Here is a 12,229-nt window from a genome sequence, read left to right as displayed (position 1 = left end):
GCTATTTAAATGACAAAATGTCAAGGATCAATTAAAGCAATGGCATACATAAATAGTCATTAAAACTAGACAGATTATAAAGCTGACAAAATAATATTCATGGTACAATAAAAATATATGTATGTGTTAAAATATACATATATGAAAGCATGTATGTATATGTAAGTGTGTGTCTGTGTGTGCATGCATGTGAATGTGTGTAATGACATTGCTTTTATCAAAACTGGTTGTACTGTTGAATGTGTTGTCTATAAACAGGAATAGTTCAAAAGACAGAAAGTTTTAAAATGATGAGGCAAACCAATTTTAGACATCCTAATGACTCTTTGGTGAACTTTTTGGCTGAAATATACAAAGATTCTAAATTTAATAAACATTATCAGGAAGTAGATATATTAATCTACAGGGGATCAAGTTTCCAATGGGGCAGATGGCACAAAAGTTTAGAATTTTGACTATAATATACGGTCTCTTATAAAAGACATAATGCAAGAACAGACACTGGGTTCTCACTTCGGCAGCACATATACTAAAATTGGAATGATACAAAGAAGATTAGTATAGCCCCTGCTAAAGGATGACATGCAACTTCATGAAGCATTCCATATTTTTTTCTAATTTTTCTTTTCTTTTCTTTTATTTATTTTTTTACGTTTTTTAAATTAATTTATTCTTGTTACATCTCAATGGTTATCCTATCCCTTGTATCCTCCCAATCTTCCCTCCCTCCCATTTTCCCCTTATTCCCCTCCCCTATTAGGCATTCCATATTTTTAAACTGTTACTCATAACTAAGGTTATTTTTAATTCATTGGTATAGAATTTTGTTTACTGATACAAAATAAGTTTAATTTGATACATTGGTATAGAATTACAATTTAAGATTATTTTTCACACTATATATATTTCTACTCTAATATGAGGTATTGCACCCATATAACTCAATTATAATACAAGGGTTACTTCATAACTTGAAAGTGGTATTGCAGGCTGTTTAGGATAATTAAAGCTACTTAAGCTAATTGTTAGTTGAGCAAATCATGGTCATGTCAATTACTAGTCTATTTTTATCACAAGAATATACATCCTAGGTATAACAGATAGATATGATTCTATAGATATATAAGGTAAAATAGTCAGATATGGTGTTCAGAGACCTACAGAATATGACATTTAAAGATTTTAAAAATTATTTTAAAGATTTTTTTTACAACAAGACAAGTTAACTCCTGGCAACACACAGCCTACTTCAAAGAGGAGGATGAGCATCAAAGAATCTCCTTATGGAGATGGCTTCAAATGTGGCAAACAAGCCACTGGATAAAATGCCCTCATTTCTGCCACAGACAAAATTCTGTCTCAAAATGGACAAGCTTGAATGTTGGCAGAGTCAACGGCCAAACTCTGCCAAGACCGGGAAAGCAAGTCTTCAATAGTTCCTGCCTCACAAATATGTCTGTCAGACATATTGGGCCAAAAAGTCTAAAGATGATGCTCCATTGCTGTAGAGAATATTGGGTGACTGCTCAAGTAGCAAAATGTCTCTGTCATCCTCTCATTTGGGAAGCAGCTACCTGCACTCCCTATATACTCAGGACATTAATTTTATTCCTTCTGAGGTCTCTGGTGGGGTTGAAAAACAGATAGTTTAGTTTTACAAGTTTAGTTGTTTAGGGGTTAAGATGTTTTTAGGTCTAGATAGATGTTTTAAGTTGATACAGATAAGATATGATAGATATTGATTTACATTCAGAATTTTAGATGCACCAAGACAGGAACAATGTTTACTTCAAGGCTGCCAAATTCAAATAGTCAAAACACTAAGAATGTAACATTTATATAATCCTGATTGTTTCATTGTTCTTCTTGCTGTAGGCAGTTTATTGTATTTATGTATAATAATATAAAATGTAGTGTAAAAAGAGATAAAAAATTTTTACAAAGAACAGACACAGGTAATCACCCAAGATTTTGTGAACAAGACAAAATCAATCTACAAATTCCAAACCTATCCTTTTAAAGTATGGACTTAAAAGTCCTTGAGTGATGTATGTAGCAAAGGGCACTGTCTGAGCATCTCCAGCTCATGCAGATGTCCTTTGTGATAAATATTGCATATGGTATTGCTGACACTATCTATATGGAAGAGGCTCTTCTAATGAACAGCCTATTCTCCAGAAACACTAGTCCCTTCTGGATACCGACCTTATCATCTATTGCTTTCTGATCAGCATATGTGCAGTCCTTGGGAATCTCCAGATTCTTCTTCAGATTCTTCAGGAGGTAATTGTATTCAGTTTGATACATGAGTGCTTGATCCAATCTTCTAGGGGATTTCTGGCTTTTTTCATCTCTTTAAGAATATGAATTTAAGAAACCAGTATTGGTATCCAGCTACTAGGGTAAGACTAAAATATATGAGGTCATGTGTTTATACTATTATGATTCCATCGCCTGCACTTAATGTGCTTGTTCCTCAGCCCTTGGAGCCTATGAACCCTCAAGATAATTCCATTATGGATATGATTTTCCTTCTGTGATGTTCTCCACCACTGTTTCTCTTTCCCCAGATGACCTCCCTTCATCTTGCTAATATGATGATCATTTTTTTTTCTACTTCAGCCTTTCTGGCACTCAGATTGGAGCAATGTGTGCTCCTCCCCACACTGCTTTGACAGTTCAGGCCGTTCTCCTTCCTCCTTGTTATGGACACTGCAGCCGCTCTGAATGCTTTGATAAAGGTGCTCAGATGTACCATTCTCTGGAGAGTTGGCCTCAGAGGATAAAAGCTCTTCTGAGAGACTGACTGCCAGGAACCATAACAATCAGTGGGACAGTTTTAGCACTCTAGAGATCCCATAAGGACCAAGTTCAGGGTTTATTCTAGCAGAAGCCACGTCTTCATAACTTGGTTCCCTGTCGCCCTTCCTTTCTTCCTTATGGATTCCTTATGAACACACCCCTTCACTAAGGCAAGGACATGGACAGCCCTTCTCAGCATGGGCTACAAGGGACTCGAACCTAAGACACACCTGCATAACCCTAGCAGAGACCCCCCAAGTAATTGCTCTGTATTCTCTGGGACCCCTGAATGCACCAGCCATTTACAGTCACTGAGGTCATGTAAACTTTCTTTACATTTCTTGTCCATGCAGATAAGATATTTCTGAACATAAGATTATGTCAATTGTATTCTACCATACAGTGGTATATATCATACATCCAGAATACACCACCTACAGCTAGCACTAACTTTAATGAGGAGGGAAATGTCATGACTATTCAAGAGCCCCGTGCTTTCAAAATGTGTCCTAAAGCACTTAGAGGGGAGCACAGATTGTTGTCAAATTCAATTACACTACTAAATAAAATGCTGTTAATAAATAAAAATACTAAAGAAAATAGACAAAATGTCCTTCTAGGTCCTCAAACATGACCCCATAAGAGTGACCTCTTGGTATGCATGTTTATTTTGGAGTTTTTCATGTTATAGAAATGGTTGGAGAGAGAGAGAAGAATCATTGTTTCTTTCCAATGCATAAAGCCTGAAGCAGGGTCCCCATCCTCCTTACAATGAGAGGGCTGAGGAGATCTAATACCTTTCATTTTGACAGTGTGAACTGCTGTTCACTAACACACATGACACACAGCTCTTAAAAGCCTGAAGCGTAGGTACCCTGAGGAGGCTCGTTTACCAAGATGCCTCACACTTTCCAAACATGCTCCCCTTGCAGTTTACAGTCTCCATCCAAAACACTGCTCAGTCAGAGGCATTATGAATGAAGGGATCCACAGCAAATTCTGGCTTCTTCTAGAATTTGGTATACTTGAATCAGAGATGCTCTAGATGTTTCTTGCACTTCAAAGGAAATCCTAGCTCTTCACTTAAAAACCTCCCTAGGCCTCCCTGAGAACTTGTTTTCATAGCGCCTTAAAGTGCTTACCAGCTGCCAAGGGAACAAAGCAATGAAAAGTCTCATCCATCTTTGAAGCCTATAAACTGCAAGAGTACCACGGCAAACATTCCCCATGTTCACACTGTAATAATAACAATATTTTAAAGTATAATTACCTTTTAGTTTATGTCTACTTTTGAATATCCCTGTCATCCTATTGAGGAAAGATATTCAGAAATTCAAGTAGAGTCCATGTTCTGAACTAAATAGTAAAAATGCAAAACCTGACATTTTAAAGGTTGTGGGATTTCCTTTCATCTTATGAAGTATATATTATGGTGTGTATGGTTTGCTATTTGTGATGTGGTGTGTGGTGTGGTGGTGGTGGTGGTGTGTATGTTTGTGTGTGTGTCATGGTGTGTGTCTAAAATCATTTCTAAATCTACAAACCTTTACTTTACACATCAAAACCATAGCCCCATAATTAGCAAAACCAATTTTTTAAAGTCATAGAAACAAATAATGATAATAATGCACTCAAAGTCATTTAATTTCATACATGTGCAGTGAAGAAAAGAATCACTGCCTTTGAAGAAAGAAACAAAAAGAAGTGTCCTTTACAGTAAAGTAAGGAGAGGATGACCAGGGACGCACACTCTTTTTGTTTCACTATTTTTTATATATTTCAAGATTAATATAATTATATTGCTTCTACTTTCTCCTTTTTCCTTGCATACCCTCCAATATACCCTACTTGTTCATTTTTTCATTCAGGAAGATATTTTCATTAATTATATTTTTATTCTCTATTAATCTATTCAGATTACATCTCAACTGTTATCCCTTTGCTTTTCTCCTCCCACTCCTCCCTCCCTCCCTCTTTCACCATGTTCTCCTCCCCTAGGTCTGTGACAGAAGGGGACTTTCTCCTCAACCATATGATCACAGTCTATCAAGTCTCATCTTGGTAACCTTCTTATACTTTCTCTGAGTGCTACCAGGTCTCCCCACCAAGGGGAAGTGCTCAAATGTGGGGCACTAGAGTTCATGTCAGAGTCAGTCCCTGCTCTCCATACAACTGTGGAGAATGTCCTGTCCATTGGCTAGATCTGAGTAGGGGTTCAATGTTTACTACATACATTGTCCCTCAGTAGAAGAATGGATTAAGAAACTGTGTTACATTTACACTATGGAATACTACTCAGCTATTAAAAACAAGGAATTCCTGAAATTTGTGGGCCAATGGATGGAACTAGAAATGATCATACTGAGTGAATTAACCCAGAGATAGAAAGACTGACATGGTATACTCACTTGTAATTGAGCACTAGCCCAAAAGGCATGTCCCACGAAAGTCTTCACTTACCAGGGGATTGGGATAAATATGAGGACATCCTACTGGGACTCTAGGTAAGAGAAATATAGGAGATGGGAAAATAGAAGGAACCAGAGGGTCCTAGAAACCCACAAGAAGAACATCATGATGGGTGGATCAGGGCCCAAGGGGGTCTGCTCAAACTATTGCACTAACCAAGGACAATACAAGCAGTAAATATCGAACCCCTACTCTGATCTACACAATGGACAAGACATTCTCCTCAGTTATGTAGAGAGCAGGGACTGACACTGACATGAACTCTGGTGCCCCATATTTGACCACCTCTCCTTGGTGGGGAGGCCTGGTGGCACTCAAAGAAAGAATAATCAGACTACCAAGATGAGACTTGATAGCCTATGACCATATAGTGGGGGAAGAGGTCCCCCTCAGTCTTAGACCTCAGGGAAGCAAATAAGGTGAAGGCAGGAGGGAGGGAGGAATGGGCAGATTCAAGTGATGGGATAACAATTTAGTTGTAATCTGAATAAATTAATTAAATAATAAAAAACAAAACAAAAGAAATATAGAGGGAGGATAGAACAAAGGGTAGATGATTGAATTGTTACTCATAATGAAGGTTATGTCTACGTCATTGGTATAGATTTTAGTGTACTGATAGAAAACATGGGTATGTAAAATACCTCTCATTCTAGTACAAGAATATATATCCTAAGTCTAACAGATAGATACGACTCTATAGATACACGAGGTAAAACAGTTAAATAAGGTCTTCTAAAGCCTCAGAGACACACAGAATATGGCATTTTAAGATGTTTTATTATCCTAAAGTTTCTTTGACAACAAGACAAGTTAACTCCTGACAACACACAGCCGAACTCAAAGAAGATGATGAGCATCAAAGACCTCCTTATGGTGATGGTTTCAAAGGCGGCAAACCAGCCACTGTGAATAATGTCCTTGTTCCTGCCACAAACAGAATACTGCCTGAAAATGGGCAGCTTGGATGCAGGCAGAGTTGACAGCTGAACTCTGCCAAGACAGGGTAAGCAAGTCCTCAACAGTTCCTGCCTTACGAATAAGTCTGGCAGAGACACTGGGCCAGAAGGCCAAAGATGAGGCTCCAACGTTATAGAGAGTGTTGGTTGACTGTTCAGGTAGTATGTTGTCTCAGTTATTTTGTTCACTTTGGAAGCTGCTAACCTACACTGCAGGTTCACTCAGGCATTTAAGTCTTACTCCTTCTCAAGTCTCTGAGGGGTGTTGAAGAACAGATAATTTAGTTCTACAATCAAGTTTAGTTGGTTAGGGGATAAGATCTTTTTAGATCAAGATAAAGGAGTTAATAGAGATGAGTTATGTAGTATATAGATACTGATTTTCCTTCAGAAATTTAGACCCAACAAGACAGGAAAGATGTTTACTTCAAGTTTGACAAATACAAATAGCCAAATCACTATGAATGTAACATTTATAGAACTCATGATTGTCACATGATTCTCCCTACTATATGTAGTTTGTTTTATGCATGTGTAATAAAATAAATGTATATGAGAATAAGTATGTAAAAATATTCAATAAAAAATTGTATAGAGATTATGAGATAGAGAAGAAAGGGACAGGAGAGGAAGACTGTGGGGAAGAGATGTAAATAAAATAATGATGTATCAATTTCTCAACAATAATGATAATTTTTAAAGACAGTTTTACATTAAAAATCTCTAGAACAACTATCATCTGCCAGGCTATGGGGATGAAAAGAGAAAAATAAATGTATGTCTCTTGTTCTAAAGAAGCTTAGAATATACGGACACTAATAAGGATTTAGTGTCCCTTATTCGAAGAGCTTGGGAACTGAGTTTTAGTTTTTGGATTTTGAACTATTAGCCAATAAGTAACAATATTTGGCATAGCACCCAAGTCTAAACCAGAAATTTTATTTAGATTTCTATATATCAGACTCCTAAATAGAGTCTGAAGGCAACTGTATGCATATTTTAAATATACCTTGTTTTATGTAAAATTTCCACATACAATGTCACATGAGCACCCAGAGATACAGGTTTTAAAGGACTTTGGATTTCATATTCTTCAGCTAATGGATGCTCGGTGTGTATATTTCTAAAAATACAGAATAATTTATCTCCTAACTAAACAAAGTAGAATGTAGGAGAAAGTATATGTCTAAGCTGAGCAATCAGTACAAGATTCTGGAAAAAAAGATGATAGATTTCTGAGTACAAAGTATGGGAGCAGTAAGGGTTAAGGTACTGAAGAGGCAGCTAGTTGGGTTGACATGAAGGGGGGCAGGAGGAAGAGATGGAAGAATAATTAAAGTGAATAGAGTAACAAATACCCTAAAGGGAATTTGAAGGAAATGAGTAGAAAAAGTAAAGAGCAAACATCAAACTTGTTGGCTGATCAACAAGAGGAGTTAGACTCCATAAGCTGAGCAATGGACAAGGAATATCAAATGAGGTAGTTTAACCAATTTTAAAGTTTATAAAGAAAAAAAATGTTAGTTAGGTTGGAGAGTAGTGACTGGTAACTGGAGTCCCTTGGAGACACTCAACTCCCAAAAGACCTCTGAGATCACACAGGGTAAATATGGTGAGTTTCCAAGCCACACAGTCACTGAAAGAGAAAAGGACCACAAGGAGAATAGATTTTGGCCCTAGAGTTGGCAGAACTACTTGCTGACCTTCCAAGTGCAAAACCTGTCATTGCATTCCAGTCCCAAAAGCATTCTATGGCTCACACTGTGATGACATGTCATGAGTCAAGGCAGAGCACCCAGACAATGCAGGATCATCATGTCTTGTTTTGCAATACATATAGACTGACAGAAGCCTGTTTCTAACAATCACAAACTGAGGTGATCTATTCAGGTAAGGAATATATGATACTGGTCACTGGGTCTTCACCAAATTCTTCCTGTAAAATTTAAAACAAAACAGTCCCAGCAGCAATTAGAACTTCATTATTGAGCATTTTCAATGGGTGCTTCCTACTAGGGCATTTGGGTTGTACAAACCCTTATGTAACCAATTTTATTAGTTAAATACTTACAATATCTTTTCTTTCTCCAATGATTTTTTAATTTTTCGAAGTTTGGTAGCCATGACACGAGCCTCTTTATCAGCTTTGGGAGGCTTTTTCTCCTCCTGTTTCTCCTTCAGGAACCTGCAAGACTCCTTAGCACAATTTTCTACATCAGGTAATCTAAATCTAAACAAATGAAAATCATTAAGTTCAAGACCAGCCTGTTCTCCAAAGCGAGTCCAGGACAGCCAAGATTACACAGAAACTGTCTCAGAGAGAGAGGATGGGGGGGGGGGAGAGATTCAGGCAAGATGCAATTACTGAAAGGTTTTAACTGGTTTCCACTTTGGAAAGACACAGCTCCTTCCAAAGGACGCAGTGTGGCAAAAGCAAAAAGTGACTATTCACATTATGTTAGGAAACAGAGCACAACAGAAAGTTAGGCTGGCTATAAAACTTCAAGGCTTGACCCCAGTGGCCCAGTGTGGTAATTTCAATGAAAATACCTCCCATAGGCTCATGTATGTGAATACTTAGTCGACAGTTAGTGAAATTGTTTGGGACAGACTAGGAGGCATAACCTTGTTGAAGGAGGTGTACCACTGGGGTCAGGCTTTGAGGTTTTAAAAGCTTAAAAGCCCATTCTCTTACTGTCTCTGTCTCTGTCTCTGTCTCTCTGTCTCTCTGTCTCTCTGTGTCTCTCTGTCTCTGTCTCTGTCTCTCTGTCTCTGTCTCTCTGTCTCTCTGTCTCTGTCTCTGTCTCTCTCTGTCTCTCTCTGTCTCTCTCTCTGTCTCTCTCTGTCTCTCTCTCTCTCTCTGTCTCTCTCTCTCTCTCTCTGTCTCTCTCTCTGTCTCTCTCTCTCTCTCTCTCTCTCTCTCTCTCTCTCTCTCTCTCTCTCTCTCTCTCTCTCTCCTCCTCCTCCTCCTCCTTTCTCATAAGGATATAATCTCTCCACTATTGCTAGAGCATCATGTCTTCCTACCTGCTGCCATGCTGCCTCCCACTGCCACCACCATGATGGTCTTGGACTTTAACTCTCTGGAACTGTGAGCCCCAGTAAATTCTTTTTTTATACAAGTTGTCTTGGTCATGGTGTCTCTTCACAGCAATAGAAAAGTAACTAAGCTACCCAGTAAGGCTTACAGATCTGGAGACATTTAATCTGTACCCTGTTGTTTGACTTGTAACTCTGATTTGAGAAATCTAATTGGTGACATCCCAGACTAGGTCTGTGGGTAAGGTGGGATTTTCTAATATTTCTACAACCATCCACACTGCCAACTAGTACCAAGTGTCTGAACACATGCTAAGCATGTCACATCCAAACCACAGCAGTGACATATAACTCCTATGTTTTTGGAGCCCATCTTCATGAAATGTATTCTGAATTCTGGGTATCTAGGTCCCCATACTCCTAATTAACTACCATGAAGTGACATTTAAGTTTCCCTCCGTTCCATATTCCTGTAACAGTGGAACCCTTCACAGGGCAGACATGCCCAGGCATACGGGAAGCAATGATTTTTAAACAGAAGAAAAAAATCACCACCACCTTCCACACACCCTCCTGAAAAATGAGAAGGTTTTTGGTGAACCAAAAAGTTGCTCTTTTGGCAAAGTGGAAAGAGGCATAATTTCTCACTGAAGCCCCAGATCATGACTTTTACAATCCAGAAAGTCTCCTAGACCAGGCTTTTATACTTTTAAAATGTAAATACCTAGGACTATAATAGCATAGGCTTCTTGGAACCCTGGGGTCTAGCCCATGAACCTAGTCTGGACCTGAATCATTGAGGTCTTAGAGCTGAGCAATGAATAACATCGGTCAAATTTTATCTCCAGGGCCAGTAAAAGCAAACACATCTTAAGTTTGTATCTCATGAATTTCACAGTGTCTGGAATGTAGTGCTTTTGATACCAAGCAGGCTCAGGGGGAGTTGGGGGCGGGGGAAGGACCACTTCATTTCACCACTCTGGCTAGGAGCCAAAAGCTATGTCTGAAGTAGCTACTGGGAAATCTATATTATATTATATTATATTATATTATATTATATTATATTATATTATAACAAAAAGCAGGCCGAAACTTTATAATAAAGTTTAAGCTTAAAGTGTGAGGCAAAGATTTTCTTTAAAAAAGTAAAACTTTCAGAGGACAGATGCTAGGACTCACTGTTGAACTCTGCACAGAATGTTGAGAGCGGTATGGAAGAATGGGGAAATGGAAGGACCTAGAGGGGTCAGGAGCCCCACAAAAAGCTCATCAAAGCCAGCAAAGCTGGACCCAGGGGGCCTGCAGAAACAGTTGCACCAACCAAGGACAATGCATGCAGTAAACCTAGACCCCCTCTTAAGATACAGCCAATGGACAGCTCATTCTCCAAGGTTGTGTGGAGAGTGGGACTGCCTTTGACATGAACTCTGGTGCCCCTGATTTGATCACTTCCCCTTGGTAGGTAGGCCTGGTGGCACACAGAGGAAGGGGAAGCAGGCTATCTGGATGAGACCTAATAGACTGTGGTCATATGGTAGGGAAGGAGGTCCCCTTCTGTCAGAGGTCTAGGGGCAAAAGACGGAGGGAGGGTGGGAACGGGAAGGTACAAGTGAGGGGATAACAATCAGGATGTATCTGAATAAATTATAATAAATTAAAAATTTTTAAGTAAAACTTTGTAAAAGTAGTACTTAAAAAATTGTGAAGCTTGGCTACATCAGATACTACAATAAGAAGAATAAACATAGTATAATTATTGTTCTCAGGTGCAATTCTAAAAGACTTGAATGTAATATCTTAGTTGATAGAACAACCATTACAGCAAGCATTATGCCAACTTGCTGGCAATGGATATTTAAGAGATTAAGGACCCTACACATGAGTGCACATAGCCTGTATGTAAAAGAGTGTCTTTTAATCCATGTTTCTAACTGTATTGCTGTGGTATTTTTTTTTGATGCCATGCAAGTTCCCAAGGAGGTGTACAGCATACTTCATTAAATTGAGTCATTTCCATCATAGTGTACATCTTTCTTTAAAATACCCATCACTCATTTCCATCATAGTGTACATCTTTCTTTAAAATCCCTATCACTCAGAAATAACTGTGCCTCCTAAACCTCTCTGATACAAAACTACATGTAATTAAAGTGACCTAGAAATTGTACGTAGGTGATTAATATTTTATAGCACTGGACTTTTTTATTTTAGTCTTACCAAAATGCTATGTATGATGACACAGTCAGTAAGTAGTTGTCAATCAATGGCACAGTCAAAGGACAAGAAAGCAGATTTTATGCTTATGCCTGGCCTTGAAACGTATGTCCTTAAGCACATATGAAAATTCTCAGCCTCTAAATGCTTTTTACCCAGTTTTCTCCAGTCAGGGTACAGAAAATTAGGGTTATTACTATTAATGTGATAAGTAAACACTGAAAATTAAAGCTTAGTCCCTGACCAATCTTTGATCTTTTGATGACCTGAGCTACTAAAGACTGCATACATGAAAGGATTTTCACAGTTTCTCTTACAAGACAGCCCATTGCTCCTTTAAAAGGCACCAAGATAGAACTCCACAAGTAGAAATTTGCCTATTGTATTTTGTTAATATTAACCTTTTCAGATACCTTATGAACACACTCAGATGGCTCAGAACATGCCATCCTATACTGAAAGGACAACAACCATCCTTATTAAGGATGAGAAGTTGAGAACTCCTTGTTTTTAATAGCTGAGTAGTATTCCATAGTATCTTTGTACCACAGTTTCTTTATCCATTCTTTTACTGAGGGACACTAAGGCTGTTTCCATGTTCTAGCTATTATGAAAATGACTGCTATTAACATGGTAGAGCAGTTGAGAACAAGAGAAATCTATACAAGCTTTTTCTTCCTAGACATTGCTCCCCTCCATTAACTACAATGTAGCAGGCCCATTTGCTGTGTCATGGTTTTACAACT

At 38.3% G+C, this 12,229-nt stretch overlaps 1 protein-coding gene across 1 annotated transcript in view; it reads right to left on the bottom strand.

Moving 5' to 3' along the window:
• DDX60 (DExD/H-box helicase 60) overlaps positions 1 to 12,229 on the bottom strand; it is a 103,109-nt gene that overhangs the window by 27,629 nt on the left and 63,251 nt on the right. The window contains exons 25-26 of the mRNA XM_084759688.1: positions 8,302 to 8,460; positions 2,206 to 2,353 (exon numbers count right to left, since the gene is read on the bottom strand). Of these exons, the coding sequence (XP_084615814.1) occupies positions 2,206 to 2,353; positions 8,302 to 8,460 (307 nt within the window). The remainder of the gene's footprint in view (positions 1 to 2,205; positions 2,354 to 8,301; positions 8,461 to 12,229) is intronic.

The sequence above is a fragment of the Acomys minous genome, assembly GCF_964271855.1.
Source record: "Acomys minous genome assembly, chromosome: 15".
In the NCBI taxonomy this organism is placed as follows: domain Eukaryota; kingdom Metazoa; phylum Chordata; class Mammalia; order Rodentia; family Muridae; genus Acomys; species Acomys minous.
Note: the sequence above shows the minus strand (reverse complement) of the source record. Positions and strands in the feature narration are given on the sequence as shown.